The sequence below is a fragment of the Mobula birostris genome, chromosome 8 (genome assembly GCF_030028105.1).
Source record: "Mobula birostris isolate sMobBir1 chromosome 8, sMobBir1.hap1, whole genome shotgun sequence".
In the NCBI taxonomy this organism is placed as follows: Eukaryota; Metazoa; Chordata; class Chondrichthyes; order Myliobatiformes; family Myliobatidae; genus Mobula; species Mobula birostris.
Genome location: NC_092377.1, coordinates 23,639,352 through 23,656,349, shown reverse-complemented (window position 1 = coordinate 23,656,349; position 16,998 = coordinate 23,639,352). Strand labels below are relative to the sequence as shown.

General features: G+C 40.4%; 1 protein-coding gene across 1 annotated transcript in view; it reads left to right on the top strand.

The window, feature by feature from the left end:
- Positions 1-16,998, top strand: part of heatr1 (HEAT repeat containing 1) — a 106,469-nt gene that overhangs the window by 27,297 nt on the left and 62,174 nt on the right. Inside the window, exons 9-16 of the mRNA XM_072264907.1 lie at positions 1,159-1,264; positions 2,761-2,868; positions 3,379-3,496; positions 7,429-7,536; positions 9,449-9,544; positions 11,369-11,457; positions 12,120-12,331; positions 15,533-15,654. Coding sequence (XP_072121008.1) covers positions 1,159-1,264; positions 2,761-2,868; positions 3,379-3,496; positions 7,429-7,536; positions 9,449-9,544; positions 11,369-11,457; positions 12,120-12,331; positions 15,533-15,654 — 959 coding nt within the window. The remainder of the gene's footprint in view (positions 1-1,158; positions 1,265-2,760; positions 2,869-3,378; positions 3,497-7,428; positions 7,537-9,448; positions 9,545-11,368; positions 11,458-12,119; positions 12,332-15,532; positions 15,655-16,998) is intronic.

Sequence of the window (16,998 nt, the reverse complement as noted above, 5' to 3'; positions counted from 1 at the left end):
TGTACTCTCTCCAACGTCAGCACATCCTTTCTTAAATAAGGAGACCAAAACTGCCCACAGTACTCCAAGTGATGTCTCTCCAGCGCCTTATAGAGCCTCAACATCACATCCCTGCTCCTATATTCTATTCCTGTAGAAAAGAATGCCAACATTGCATTCGCCTTCTCCACCACCGACTCAACCTGGAGGTTAACCTTAAGGGTATCCTGCACGAAGACTCCCAAGTCACATTGCTTCTCAGAACTTTGAATTCTCTCCTCATTTAAATAATAGTCTGCCCATTTATTTCTTCTGCCAAAGTGCATAACCATACACTTTCCAACATTGTATTTCATTTGCCACTTCTTTGCCCATTCTCCCAATCTATCCAAGTCTCTCTGCAGACTCTCTGTTTCCTCAGCACTAACGGCCTCTCCACCTATCTTTGTATCATTAGCAAACTTAGCCACAAAGCCATCTATTCCATAATCCAAATCGTTGATGTACAATGTAAAAAGAAGTGACTCCAACACGGACCCCTGTGGAACACCGCTGGTAACCGGCAGCCAACCAGAATAGGATCCCTTTATTCCCACTCTCTGTTTCCTGCCAGTCAGCCAACGCCCTATCCACGTATGTAACTTTCCTGTAATTCCATGGGCTCTTATCTTGTTAAGTAGCCTCATGTGTGGCACCTTGTCAAAGGCCTTCTGAAAATCCAAATATATAACATCCAGTGCATCTCCCTTGTCTAGCCTACTTGTAATTTCCTCAAAAAATTGTAATAGGTTTGTCAAGCAGGATTTTCCTTTAAGGAAACCATGCTGAGTTCTACCTATCTTGTCATATGCTTCCAAGTACTCCGTAACCTCATCCTTGACAATCGACTCCAACAACTTCCTAACCACTGATGTCAAGCTAACAGGTCTATAATTTCCTTTTTGCTTCCTTGCCCCCTTCTTAAATAGTGGAGTGACATTTGCAATCTTCCAGTCCTCCGAAACCATGCCAGAATCTGTCGACTTTTGAAAGAAACGAATAAGGGATGAATTATCTGTGTGCTTCATCCATTTGATCATTTTTTTAATCAGTTTTTTGAACTTTTTATCCCCTGTGGCATTTAGTAGCTTAAAATGTTGCATGACTCATTGAATTATTTTGTTTCTTTTGCTGAAACAGCTGAAGAAGAGGAAAAGAGTCCTGGTGCACAAACACACTTCCAACTTCTAGAAGCTGTACTTCAGACTATTACACTGCAGGACAACTTGGACCAAACCACAGCCAAGTAAATATAGTTTGCATTTTGCTTCTTTGCTTTTATAATGCCATTTTTTATGACTGGCATTTATTTTGAGATTGGACAAATGAATACTTTTGGTGATTCAAGCAAAACACATCAAAGTTGTTGGTGAACGCAGCAGGCCAGGCAAGAGGTACAGTCGACGTTTCGGGCCGAGACCCTTCATCAGGACTAACTGAAAGAAGAACTAGTAAGAGATTTGAAAGTGGGAGGAGGAGATCCAAAATGATAAGACAAGACAGGAGGGAGAGGGATAGAGCCAAGAGCTGGGGCGTATGCGGAACTCGCTGAGGTGTGGGCAAAGGGGGACAAAGGTGAGGCCCTTACTGAGGACAGAGTTGAAGGTCAGGGGGGGATGGTAAAGACCCGGCACGGATGAGAAGTGGGATCAGAGGGGGGAGCGGGGAGGCTAGGGGTGTCACTGGAGAGGGGAGGGTTGGGGTGAGAGGAAGGTGGAGCCTCTGAGGGCCCAGGAGCTGACGGTGGGATCTGAGGGAGACAGAGTTGCAGCGTGGTAATGGGGAAAGGGGAGACGGGAGTCACAATAGCGGCACATAAAGACCCGGCTTGGAGTTCAAGGCTGGAGTCACAGTTGGTGGTTGCACAATCGCTTTCAAGGCGTACACGGAACTCGCTGAGGTGTGGGCATGTTTAGCCCTTTTGGTTTAACACTTTTGGTGATTGTTTTTCTCCCACTTTGCCACTTTCTTGTTCATTCATTCTATTACATAATGTTTTTTTTTGTTAGATTTTCTTCCCCACATTTGGTTCTTCACACTATTTGACCTGCTTGCTCGTTCATAGTTTAGAATACCACCACTATTTTCAGAAACCCCTTTGCCCCCCAAAATCCAAGCCCACTTTGGCATCTCATATGTTCATATGATCCTGTCATGTATTCTGATAAGTACCTCTCATATCTGGAACTTACTTTTATTCAAGAAGGAGTAAAGATCTTTCTGGCAGTGTCTGATGACAATGTTTACGCTCTGAACTGTACTCAATTTTTTTTAAAATGGTAAGATAAAACGGATTTCCCAATAAATATACTTCAAAGCTACGAAATAAATAACTGAGTTAATGTAATTATACTTCATATAAAGATAAACTAAGAATTGCAAGATTATTATTAAGCGGAAATCTTTTTTAAAGACGATTTTCTGAGTTTTGTTTCAGTTTGTCTTGTAATGTAAAAGAATAGCTAATTCAAAATAAAACTTAACACTCAATTCCTGTGTTAGTAAGTGATATATAATCTGTGTCAAGTTCTGTGGAGTGGATCTGCCATGTGATAAATTTGCTGAATAATGTGTTATTGCAACTGTTAACACACACATCATCTGTAAGGACCCGTAGCCAGCAACCTTTGGGTAGGTTTTATATAGATAAATGTCTGGCTGTAGTTCACCAGAGATTTACTGCTATGGTTCATGTATCTTTATTGTTGATTTAGTTCATGCAGCATCTGAATTGTTTTCCAGCATGCTTCTCGAGGAGTATATTTCTCATTCGACACAGGATGTTGACCCCGATAGTCTTTCTGCATTAAATCAGAAAATTATGCCCTTGGTCAGACTTTTGGAAACAAGGTAAGGTATATCCACACAAGCATATCATACTAGTGCATAGGTGTGTGCAACTCTTTGAACTGAAGGCACTTTTGTTAAACTGTCAAAGATGTATCTGCCTTTGGAAGATTTGAACTTTGAATGCAAAATAATGGCACAGTTTTTGGAGAAAGGCCAACAATGCATTCCTGCAGTCAGTTATAATATATCCAGAATAGGCTGCAATACTTTATAGATCTCTGAGGACAAGTAGTACTGGGACAGTGCCTCTTGCCAGTGAAGTGTCATTTTAATTCAACTTAAGGTCGCTTTGATGTCTGGTCATAGGTGGCTAAAGAAAAGAGTGTGTATCATCAAAAGTAAAAGTTCTTAGATTTTAAGGCTGCTGTATTTATTGAATTTTTTGATCTGAAAATAAAGGCAACCTTTTCTTTTCAAACCTATTTTAAATGTTTCATTAAAATGTAATTTCATTGATATGTATTGTTGGCTTTTATTTCCATCTAATGACTTCTTTTTCGTTGAATAAAGATACCCCAAAGCTTATGAATTTTCTTTGGGATGCCAGATGAAAAAAATTACAAGCCAGAGAGAGCAAGAAGCCTTCAACCAGTTTATTTCTCTGTCTTTGAGCAGTGTGAAGTATCAGGTAAAATTGACCTCAATGCTCAGGGATGCAGCGAGGTTTTAAAAATCTGTTTTGCAGCAAACTTCATTTTTTGATTTTAATGGTTCAATTTGAAGATGCAACTGAATGTCATGGTTCTTTAGAATTAACATTACATTGAAGTGAAACAATGTATGATTTCATTTTGATCTTATTGCATCATAGAAACTGTAATAGTGTAGTCCTTCTTAAAAAATGAAAGAAATTACTTTCAAGAATTGCTGTTACAGAAAGATATGTTCTCGGTTGTGCCATAAGCATTTTGTATGGGTGATTTACTGTTGTACCTTCTAAAGCTGTAAAGCTGCAATAGGTTTGAACAGATATTTTATCTCCTTAATAAGAGTCCTATTTCATGTCACATTGATGGAAATATTTCTTACCTACCTTTTTCTCTCATTTTGCCTGTTGTCTGTCATCTACAGTGGCTACATGAAGGCAATATCTGTGCCTAACTTCATATTTAGCTCAATTGATAAGCCCAGTATCTCCCTGCAAGACAATGGATCAGGAATTGTAATTTATAAATTATTTCAGTTGAAGTGTAAAGTTAGATTGGAACTGATGGATGTTGGCGAGAATTTTCTCCCCTTGAATAGTTCCCATTGTAACTGATGGGGTGTTGCTTAATGTTGCAAATGAATGCTATAGGCTCCAGTTTAACGGATTATTGTCATGGAAATCACAGACTCATAGAAAACTACAGTGCCGAAACAGCCCTTCAGCCCATCCAGTCTGCCAGACAATTCATCTGCCTAGTCTCATTGACCTCCACATGGACCATAGGCCTCCATCCATATACATCCCCCTCTCATCCATATACATGTCATTTTATTTGCGAGAACCAACATACCCATCCACATTTTTTCTTAAATGTTGAAATTGACCCCAGATTCACTACTTGCGTTCCACAGCTCGTTCCACAGTCTCACCACCCTCAGAGTAAAGAAGTTCCCCCTTAAACATTTCACCTTTCACCCTTAACCCTGGGCCTCTAGTTGTAGTGTCATCCAACCTCAAATGGTGCTTGCATTTACCCTATCTATACCCCTCAATTTTGTATAACTATCAAGTCTCCCCTCAACCTTCCACGTTTTAGGGAATAAAATCCTAACCTATTCAGCCTTTCCCTATAACTCAGGTTAACTCCTGTCAAAATCTTTGTAAATTTTCTCTGCATTCTTTCAATCTTATTTGTAAGTAGGTGACCAAAACTAGACATAATACTCCAAATTAGACCTCATCTTCATCTCACGCAATTTCAACATAACATCCCGACTCCTGTACTCAATACATTGATTTATGAAAGCTAGTGAGTCAAAACCTTTCTTTACGACCCTATCTACCGTGAAGCCACTTCTAAGGAATTATGGATCTGTATTTCCAGATTCCTTTGTTCTACTGTGCTTCATAGTGCTCTACCACTCACCATGTAAGACCTACCCTGGTACGTCCTCCCAAAGTGCAACACCTCACACTTGTCTGCATTGAATTCCATCTGCCATTTTTCCAGCTGGTCCAGATCCCACTGTTGGAGCTTTGATAGTTTTCCTTGCGATCCATTACACCCCCAATCTTGGTGTCATCTGCAAATTTGCTGATCTAGTTAACCACGTTACCATCCTTATCTTTGATATAGATGACAAACAGCAATGGACCCAGCACCGATCCCTGCAGCACACCACTAGTCACAGACCTCCAGTCAAAGAGGCAACCACCTACAGCCACTCTCTGGCTTCTTCCATGAAGCTAATGTCTAATCCAATTTACTACCTCATCTTGAATGCCAAGCAACTGAACGTTCTTGACCAACCTGCCACGCAGGACCTTGTCAAAGCCCCAGCTTAGGTTCATGCAGACCACATCCACTGCCTTGCCTTTTCAACTTTCCTGGTAACTTCCTCAAAACAGTGTATAAGTATGGTTAGATAACAACTTAGCACACACAAAACCATGTTGACTATCCATAATCAGTCCCCGTCTATCCAAATAGTGACAAATCCAGGCCCTTATAATACCTTACAATAACTTTTCCATTGCTGATGTCAGGCTCACTGGCATATTATTTCCTGGCTGATTCTTAGAGCCTTTCTTAAACAACAGAACAACATTTACTATCGTCCAATCCTCCAGCACCTCACCTGTAGCTAAGGGTGTTTTGAATGTCTCTGTTTGAGCCCCTGCAGTTTCTGCACTAGCCTCTCACAGGGTCTAAGAGAACATCTTGTCAGACCCTGGGGATTTATCCATCCTAATTTGCCTCAAGACCACCTATTCAGTAATCTGTACAGGGTCCATGACCTCACTGCTGCATTTTCTCACATCTATAGATTCTGTGTCTATTTCCCTCGTAAGTACAGATACAAAAATATCTATTTAAGATCTCTCCCATCTTTTTCGACCATGCATAAATTACCACTCTGATCTTCCACAGGACCAATTTTGTCCCTTGCTATCCTTTTGCTGTTAATATATCTCAAGAAGCCCTTAGAATTCTCCTTCACCTTGCCTGCTAGAGCAACTTCATGCCTTCTTTTAGCCCTCCTCATTTGTTCCTGCCTGCCTATACCTATTATGCACCTCGTTTTTCTTTACCAGAGCTTCAATATCTCTCAAAAACCAAGATTCCATAAATCTGTTATTCTGACAAGGACATACAAACTCTGTACTCTAAAAATTTCACTTTTGAAGGCCTTCCCTTTACCAAGTACACCTTTGCCAAAAAAACCTGTCCCAATCCTCACTTGCCAAATCCTTGCTGATACCATCAAAATTGGCCTTTTTTCCAATTTAGAATCTCAAGCTGAGGACCTGACCTATACATCTCCATAATTATAAGGACATTGTCTGGATTGGAGAGCATGCCTTATGAGAATAGATTGAGTGAATTTGGCCTTTTCTCCTTGAAGCAGCGGAGGATGAGAAGTGTCCTGATAGAGATGTATAAGATGATGAGAGGCATTGATCTTGTGGATAGCCAGAGGCCTTTTCCCAGGCCTGAAATGGCTAACATGAGGGGACATAGTTTTTAAGGTGCTTAGAAGTAGGTACAGAGGGGATGTCAGTGTTAAGTTTTTCATACAGAGAGTGGTGGAGACGTGGAATGTACTGCCGGCGACGATGGTGGAGTCGGATACAATAGGGCCTTTTAAGAGACTGTTAGATGGGTATAAGGAGCTTAGAAAAATAGAGGGCTATGTGGTAGGTTAATTCTAGACATTTTCAAGAGTAGGTTACATGATTGGCACAACATTGTGGACTGAAGGACCTGTAATCTGCTGTAGATTAATTACCTTGAAGCTAATGGCATTATAATCACTAGATGTAAAATGTTCTTCTGCACAAACTTCTATCACCTGTCCTGTCTCATATCCTAATAGGAGATCTAGTATCGCGCACTTTCTCATCTAAGTATTGATTATGGAAACTTTGCTGAACATATTTACACAACCTGTTCTTTTAACCTAGGTCCTTAAGTCCAGGCAACATCCTGGTAAATATTTTCCGCACCCTGGTTTGATACCATTTTTCCCTTTGTTGTTCATAGTCATAGGTACAATTGACATCACAATTGCAGAGGGGAAAACTGAGAGAGGTTCTAACTCTAGATCAGGGGTACCCAATCTTTTTTATGCCATGGCATCCATACCATTAACCGAGGGATCTATGAACCCCAGGTTGGGAACCCCTGCTCTAGATAGCTGTTAGTTGGCCCTCACTGGAAGAGCATTAGATGGGCTCGTATTTTCTGACAGTTGACCTTCCAAGTCCAATAGTTTCTGATGGTAAATTGTTTTTACTTGTGTAGGTACAAGTGCTTGGGCTAGATTTGGGGCTTGTGGAATCATGTCCTTCTGGTAAAGTCAATTAAAATCTATTCTTTAATAACTTCTAACCAAATATCACTATTTTAGTTGTTGACAGATTCTGACACATCACTGTTGCTGAGTCTCAATCACCCGCAGCTTAACGTCCGAGTATCTGCTGTGGAACACTTAAAGGAAATCATTAAAACCTCACAGGTAATGCAGGGTTTAATTATTAACCAATGTATTTGCTCACAATGTACAATGTACATGTTCAGCCATATTGTTAGCATTCGAACCTCCAAATAGCAACTCCCGGTTTGTTTCACTGCACAAAAACCTGCTTTAATACATCAGTGGAGAGAGTTGTTTTGAGATGTGGAAGATTAATAAGGGACCCTGTTTTTCTCATTCCAGTGAATGTAAAAGGTCTCAGGACACAATTTTGGAGGAGGGGCAGACACTATGGTATTGCAGCGGTTAGCGAGACACTATTACAGCTTTGGGCAGGGGTTCTCAATCTTTTTTTATGCCAAGGAGCAATGCCATTAAGCAAGGTGTTCGTGGACTCCAGGTTAGGAACCCCTGGCTTTGGAGTTCAGAGTTCAATTCCGACATCATCTGTTAAGAGTCTATATGTCATCGCTATGGAATACATGGGTGCTGTAGTTTTCACCTACAGTCCAAAAACATATTGGTTAGTAGGTTAATTAGTCATTGTAAATTGTTCCATGTTAAATCAGGGGTCACTGGGTGGCATGGTTCAAAGGGCTAGGAGGACCTATTCCATGGTGTGCCTCAATAAATAAATTTCCTGGCCAATGTCCATGTTTCATTGAGTATTAAAACGGAGATATCTTTAATACTGTGTTTGTGGTTGCTTGCTCTGTACTGGTTGGTTGCCATATTGCAAAACTGTCCACACTTCAAAGCTATGAAATTGGCAATAAAGTACTTGGGGAAGTCCGAGAAGGAATATTAAATATTATAAAATGCAAATGTCTTCTGGAAAGTTCCATTTCATTGTTTTTAATTGCTTGCTTTATCTGAAGATTTTGTAATCTAAAATCTCTGTAAAAGGATTGATTATTGAAGTGAATGTCATGGGACTTTTCAAATCCCTAAATTTAGAAGCATTCCATATACAAGATAATGCTCTGAAGTTACAACTATCTGAAGTGACAGGCAGGCTGCTCATGGTGAAGTTAACAAGTTATGAGTGATTAATTCTAGGCCAAGACCATGTCATTACAGGGCCTGTGAAAAGTCTTTCTCCTAGGTTTCAGTGTACAAGAGATGTTGTGAAATGAAATGAAGCCTTCATTAGACATAACAGCTACTTACCACTGCAATGTTAGTGTAGCATAGAGTGTTCGTGATGTATTCTGTAGGCAATAAATTTTAACCACATCCTTAACAGTTAGAGATATTGAGCTGCTTAAGTATATTTTGACAGTATATCACAATAGTTTTAGATTGAGTAGTTCAATGCCTTTTTTTTTTCTTTAAAGGAAAGATATTCTTAAATGATTATTGGGAAATGTGTAAGGAGAGTGCTAGAGAAATTTACAAAACTTATTCCAGCAATAAGGGACTTAAATTATGCAGGTAGAGCAGAGGATGTCACAGCGAGTTCTGATAAAGACGTTTTCAAACACAGTGTTTGTAGAGAGAAACTGCTCACATTTGACAGCAATCAAGAACGGTGTATATTTTGACACCACGTACTGTCAGAGTAGTAGAGGAGGTAGAATTTTCAGGGCTTACTGGAATTGAGAGTTTGGCTGGATTGCTCCTACATCGAGCTAGTAGATAGAACTATACTGGTCAAATAGTGTCCAATGCTGTAAGCATTCAGTGATGATCTTCATTTAAGTAATGTGGTTTTATAATTTGCAAATCTAAGAATTGTAAAATTCTGTGTCAGTTTGCTTTAAACATCTTGGTTCCAACCTGATAATGGATGTCATAATCAGCCTGCTTCTTGGGGCAGCAGCTTGAACATGATGAATGCCTGTTTAATATTGTCAGACTACACTATAGGCATTGGAATGTTACTTGAATCTGCCAGCTGTTTGATCATAGAAGTAAGCATGAATTGTTATTAATTTGAACACTTCTTTTAAAGGAGGGATATGATGATACTTTCTTGAAAGAAAGTATTTTGGAACGAATAAAAGATGATAGTCCAGAAGTAGTTCTTGTTGCTCTTCAAGCTCTAGAGGTGAGTTTAGTTTTCTTCTAATTAGTGGTAAGTTGGGCCTGGGTAATAAGCCCCTTTTGTGTCGGCTTGGTAACCTTCTCACCTGCAACATCTCTTTAGCACTGTCTGGAAAGGAGTACAGGAATTGTCCCTGGTAATGTATCCAATACTTAAATTTCACTCTCCATCATAGTTGACGTGGCTATCATCAGTCGCACTGCATAAAATAGCTGCAGCACACACAAAATGATGGAGGAACTCAGCAGGCCAGACAGTATCTATGGAAAAGAGTAAACAGTCAATGTTTCCTTCATCGGGACTGGAAAGGAAGGGGAGAAGTCAGAGTAAGAAGGTGTGGGGGGGGGGGGGAGGCGAAGAAGTAATACAAGAAGTCCCCTCCCTCCCAGCCTGCTGAGCTCCTCCTGCATTATGTGTGTTGCTTTAGATTTCTAGCATCTGCAGATTTTCTTGTGTTTGGCATAAAATAACTACTGTGTTTTCTGTATCATAGCTATGACTGCAGATCATAAGTTCTCTATCTACTGGAAAATGTGCTTGTGCATTTTGAGTTTGTAAAAGGTGCAATGTAAATCTGGTTCTACCCCAGATGAGTAATTCATGAAATTTGCTGTCACCTTTTGGTGTACCTATTGAAAACAACAGCTTCATTTTTACATGTCTCTTGCCTCCCTTTCCTGAATATTTTCTGTAGTATATTCTGTGAGTATCTTCTCTTAAATTTGGATCATATTTAACCAACATAAGGTACGTTGCCTCTAACTTGAGTGGAATAAAACGTGGTCAGAAGTCAATTGTATTTAACATTTCCTTTTGTCTCTAAAGAATTTCCATTTTTGAAGATCAGCATTCCGTAAACAACTGAGCATTTGCTTGACAGATTAACTTGTAGAATGTACACTCAGTGGCCACTTTATTAGTTACACCTGTACACCTGCTCATTAATACAATTATCTAATCAGCCAATCATGTGCAGCAACTCAATACATAAAAGCATGCAGAAGTGGTAAAGAGGTTCAGTTGTTGAGAGCAAACACCAGAATGGGAAGAAATGTGACTGAAGTGACTTTGACTATGGAATGTTTGTTGGTGCCAGATGGGTGGCTTGAGTAACTCAGAAACTGCTAATCTCTTGGGAATTCACACACAGTGGTCTCTAGAGTTTGCAGAGAATGGTGTGAAAAACAAAAAAAAGCGTCCACTGAGTGGCAATTTTGTGGGTAAAGATGTCTTTTTGATGAGCGAGGTCAGAGGAGAAAGGCCAGACTAATTCAAGCTGATGGGAAGGCAACAGAATCACAAATAACCACACCTTACAACAGTGTTGTGCAGAAGTACATCTTTGAATGCACAGTGTGTCAAACCTTGAAGTGGATAGGCTACAGCAACTGAAGACCATGAACATACACACAGTGGCCCTTTTATTTGGGAGAGAAGGTAGTGGCCATTGAGTATACAGTAAATTTCCTTGTGTTGTATTTCTCATGCCACGTCAAAGTGTCTATTGGGCGTGTGAAATATCCTTTTGGACTCCTTGTACGAAAGTTATAAACAGATGCCCTCCTTGATTATTTACAGTTAATAATAATTTTTAAAATAACTATGTTTTATCAATTAGACCGGCTCTTTAGTCAGAAGTTCTTGGGAAGCTTTTAAAAACGAGTTGCTATTTAGTCAGACAACTGACCAATGTCTGTGATTCATTTTTGGATGACCTTTGTTCACAATGGCAGCTGTCATCCAAGGCTGCTGTCTAACAAAGAGCTAAGATTTTGTAAAACAACGAACTAAACTTCATGATAAAGTGTAATTTTGCTTAATTTTTAGGCCTACTCGAGACATTTGGTCCAAGAAGAGAAAGTTTCTTCTCTTTTGTCACTGTTTCAACGAGTGAATCTTTCTGAGAACGAGCACTGGTGGGTAACATTATAAGGACAAAGGTTTATATAGCTGAGGGATAATTAGAATGTTTAGAAATAGCTAATGATAGATTCAAATATCTCCCTCCTTTCTCCCTGTTGAAACGAAAGTGTTTGTTCTGGAAAAAAAAACATTTCAACAGAAGACAGATACCACTAATGAAGCCAATCATCTTCATTTGGGATAGCTGAGTCTTGGCTGATGCCATCCCATTCTTTCCAACAGTTAAAAAATGTTTATCAGGAGCTAAAGCATTAATTTTATGCTATCCTCCCATCAGATTGGTTATTGTTAGCATTAACCCATCCCATCCACCGCTGATGCACTGACAATCAAATTTTTGCCTCATTAATATATCCTTGTATCATATTTTAATGATTCATAAAGAGACCTGTTACAGACCTGTACTGTTCAAGTTGTCAACTTTGGGTTGGGTATGGTTGCAGAGCACTGTAGAGTAATGCACAGTATTTACAATGAATTGTATGTATGCTGCACAATAGCTCTCCTCAATGGATGAAGAAGATAGTGCATTAACTGCAAAACTGATGGACATGAAGATGTTGCTTCATTGTATTTTAATAAATCCCATATGGATTTATGTGTTTTGCTTAATGTTTATTGCCAGTTCAACTTACTGTTCTTTAATTGCCTCTAGGTATGTTGTTCTCGAAGAAGCAGTTAACTTTTTAAACATGGGAAATCTGCATAATGGGAATGCACAACAAACACAGCAGATTTGGATGGAACTAATGCCTTACATGGTGCTGACCAACCCATCAAAACAGTCAGTTGATCAGAAAATCACTAAGTACATTGTTCATTCAGATATATGCTCCAGGAATCCACTGTTTCATGGCTGGCCAGCAGGTAAAAGTGATTTTCTTGCTCTAATGGTGTTTACATCAAACAGTAATGACCATAAGACATAGGAGTAGAATTAAACATAAGAAAGAGTTAGGCCATTCAGCCCATTGAGTCTGCTCTGCCATTCCAACATGACTGCTTTATAGTCCTGACGAAGGGTCTCGGCCTGAAACGTTGACTGCACCTCTTCCTAGAGATGCTGCCTGGCCTGCTGCGTTCACCAGCAACTTTGATGTGTGTTGACTGCTTTATTACCCCTCTCAACCCCATTCTCTTGACTTCTGCCCATAAGCTTTGATGCCCTGACTAATCAAGAATCTGTCAACCTCCGCTTTAAATATACTTAATGACTTGGCCTCCAAAGCTCCTTGTTGCTATGAATTCCACAGATACACTACCTTCTGCCGAAAGAAATTCTTCTTCATCTCTGTTCTAAACTGATGTCCTTCTCTTCTGAGGCTGTGCCTTCTGGTCCTAGATTCACTCACTATAGGAAACATCTTCTTTAGATCCACTCTGTCTAGGCTTTTCAGTATTCAATAGGTTTCAATTAGATTCTCTCTAATTCTTCTAAACTCCAGCAAGTTTAGGCCCAGAGGCATCAAATGCTCCCATACATTAACCCTTTCATTCTCAGAATCATTCTTGTGAACCTTTTCTAGATCCTCTCCAATGGCAGCACATCTTTTTGTCGGTAGGGGGCCTAAACTGCTCGCAATTCTCCAGGTGCGGTCTGACCAATGCTTTATAAAGCTCCATCATTAAATAGATGCTTCTGTATTCTAGTCCCCTCAAAATAAGTACTAACATTGCATTTGCCTTGACTCAAACTGCAAGATAGCCTTTAGGGAATCCTGCACAAGGACACCCAAGTCCATTTGCACCTCTGATTTTTGGAATTTCTCCCATTCTAATGCAGATTCCCTGCTTCCTCAAACTGCCTGCCCCTCCACCTATCTTTGTACCATCCACAAACTTAGCCACAATATCCAAATCATTGACATAAAACTTGAAAAGAAGTGGTCCCAACACCAATCCCTGCAGATCATCACTAGTCACCAGCAGACAACTAGAAAAGACACCCTTTATTCATGCTCTTTTCCTCTTGCCAGTCGGCCAATCTTCTATCCATGCTAATTCCACGGGCCCCTGAAGGAAACCATGCTGACTTTGCCTCCAAGTACCCCAATACCTCATCTGTAATATTAGACTCCAATCTCTGAAGTCAGGCTAACTGGCCTGTAATTTCATTCCTTCTGCCTCCCTCCCTTCTTAAAGAGTGGATGACATTTGCAATTTTACAGCCTTCCAGAACCATTCTAAAATCTAGTGATTAATAGACGATCGGGTGCCATAGTAGTGGTGTGGTTAGTGGGACACTATAACAGCTCGGGGCATTCCGGAGCTTGGAGTTCGATTCCGGTGCTGTTTTGTACGGAGTCTCTGTATGTCTTTCCCATGGAATGTGTAGATTTGTCTAGGTCCTCCAGTTTCCTCCCACAATCCAAAGAAGTGCTGGGTGGATTAATTGGTCGTTGTAAATTGTCCCGTGGTTAGCTTAGAGTTAATCGGGTTTGTCGGCAGTTGCTAGGGCGACATGGCTCGAAGGGTCGGGAGGGCCTGCTCTGCTGTAAGTAAATAAATAAATCATTACTAATGCCTCCACAATCTCTTCAGTTACCCCTTTCAGAACCCTGGGACATAGACCACTTGGTCCTAGTGACTTATCTACCTTCAGATCTTTCAGTTTCCTACGCACCTCCTCCTTAAGTAGGAGCAACAACACTCAAATCTTCTTTCAACCATGATTCTGATGCCCACAGCATCATACCTGTCAATCTCTAACTGCACTATAAGATCATCTACCTTATTCCATACAATATGTGAATTCAAATATAACACCTTCAGTTCTGTATTCATCACTCTTTATGATTTTGTTCCCATGTTACACTTCAACTCACCCCACTGACTGCAATTTTGCCCTGTCATCTGCCTACCCTTCCTCATGGTCTCACTACAGACTGCATCAACTTGTACACAACTTGCCCCATCCACAGCCCTATCACTGCATTTCACATCCTCCTGTCAAATTAGTTTAAACCCTCTCCAACAGCTCAAGCAAGCCTGCCCACAAGGATATTGGTCGCCTTCGAGTTCATGTGTAACATGCCCTCTTTTATATGGACCCACAGAACAGATCCCAATCTAAAACCCTGTCCCCTGCACCATTTCCTCAGCCACACACTCACCTGCCAGATCATTCTATTCTTGCCCTTACTGGCACGTGGCATAGGCATCAGTCTTGAGATTACTACCCTGGAAGTCCTGCTTTTCAGCTTAGTATCTAACTATCTATATTCTCTCCAGGACCTCCTCCCTTTTTCTACCTATGTCATTAGTACCAGCATGTACCACACTATCTGATTGCTCACTCTCCCCCTTTACAATGCTGTGGATCCGATCTGGGACATCCCTGACCCTGGTGTCTGGGAGGCAACTTACCATCTGGGTGTCCCTTTCACTTATACAGAATATGTCTGCTGCTCTAACTATGGAATCCCCTATCACTACTGCACTTCTCCCCCCTCCCCTTTAGACAGTAAGATAGAGGAGCAGAATTAAGCTACTTGGCCCATGGAGTCTGCTCTGCTATGCCATCATTGTAAATTGTCCAGAGATTCAGTTAGGGTTAAATTAGTGTTGCTGGATGGTGCAACTCGAAGGGCTGGAAGGGCCTATTCCACGTTGTATCTCTACATTAAAAACAATAATAATTTCAACAACAAGTAAGGTGTTGGAGGAACTCAGCACATCAGGAGCTTTCCAGTCCTGACAAAATGTCTCAGCCGTAAATGTCAACTGTTTATTCCCCTCTATCAATGCCACTTGACTTACTGTGTTCCTCCAGCGCTTTGTCAAAATTTCCAGCATCTGCAGTTTTGTGTGCATAATTTAAACTAATTGTGCATTCATCTCGTCTATAGAATGTGGCATGTAAATATGGAATAGATGTAGTTATTTTTATGGATGATTACATGAATTGCTACTATCTACAGCTTTCAACAGATTGAATGGACAACTTAAATTACTGATCCTTGTATCTGCTTTACATGATTGTTCTATTCAAGGAACTTTTTCTTGCCTCATTTTGTTACTACTTATGTTTGGGACTGATTAAAACCTTTGCTCAACTTGTTTTAACAGTGCTTGAGGAAGTTTTAGACAACTGTAACATGAAAGAAATGGTTGGCATGGCAAGTCAGAAAATGATTGAGCTCCTGGCCAAAAATTTGTATTCAATGGAGCTTTCTGCAAGGACTCAAATGGTAAGAAAAAATATGGTATAAAATTAATCTTGGTGGTACCGCTCTTAAGAATAAATATTCCTTGTTTTCCTGGAGACCAAATGAGACATAATCTTTCCTCATCTTGTATTCTATTTATTCTTGTTGCCTGGTATTCATAACGAGGGGCCATTGATCATGTGAGCTTTGGTAGGGAATCATGGCAAGCTGGTCAAATACCAAAGATCAAGCCAGCAGTCTGCTGGATGCTATGTAGCCCACACATAGCTGTGAAACCCTTCTCTTACACAAATAATGTAATATTCGTTAACTGTTTAGAATTGCTCTTGGTTTTTTTCTGTATCTTGTATCATTTTTTTTCTGAAACTGATTTGTGTTATGGTTCTGTGCGAGTGTCATGACAACGTTTCCCTCAACGTCAGCGAAACAAAAGAGCTGGTCATTGACTTCAGGGAGTGGGGTGGTGCACTTGTCGCTGCTTGTATCAACGGTACTGAGGTTGAGAGCTTCATATCAGAATCAGGTTTGTTATCACTGGCATGTGTCATGAAATTTGTTAACTTAGCAGCAGCAGTTCAATTCAATACATAATATAGAAGAAAAATAAATCTATTACAATATGCATATATTGAATAGATTAAAAATCGTGCAAAAAAACAGAAACAATATATATTTTAAAAAGTGAGCTGGTGTTCAAGGTCCATTTAGGAGTCGGATGGGGATGACAGAGGAGAAGAAGCTGTTCCTGAATCGCTGAGTGTGTGCCCTGGGTTTTGGAGGTCCTTAATAATGGACGCTGCCTTTCGGAGACACCGCTCCTTGAAACTATCCAGGGTACTTTGTAGGCTAGTACCCAAGATGGAGCCGACTAAATTTACAACTCTCTGCAGCTTCTTTCAGTCCTGTGCAGTAGCACCCCCATAGCAGACAGTGATGCAGTCTGTCAGAATGCTCTCCACGGTACATCTATAGAAGTTTTTGAGTGTATTTACTGACATACCAAATCTCTTCAAACTCCTAATGAAGTATAGCCTCTATCTTGCCTTCTTTATAACTATATCAATATGTCGGGACCAGGTTGGATCCTCAGAGATCTTAACACCCAGGAACCTGAAGCTGCTCACTCTCTCCCCTTCTGATCCCTCTATGAGGATTGATATGTGTTCCTTCGTCTTGCCCTTCCAGAGGCCCCTTCATCTTACTGACGTTGAGTGCCAGGCTGTTGCTGCAGCACCACTCCACCAATTGGCGTATCTCACTCCTGTACGCTCTCTCGTCACCACCTGAGATTCTGTCAACAATGGTTGTATCATCAGCAAATTTAGATAGTATTTGAGCTGTGCCTAGCCACACAGTCATGGGGAT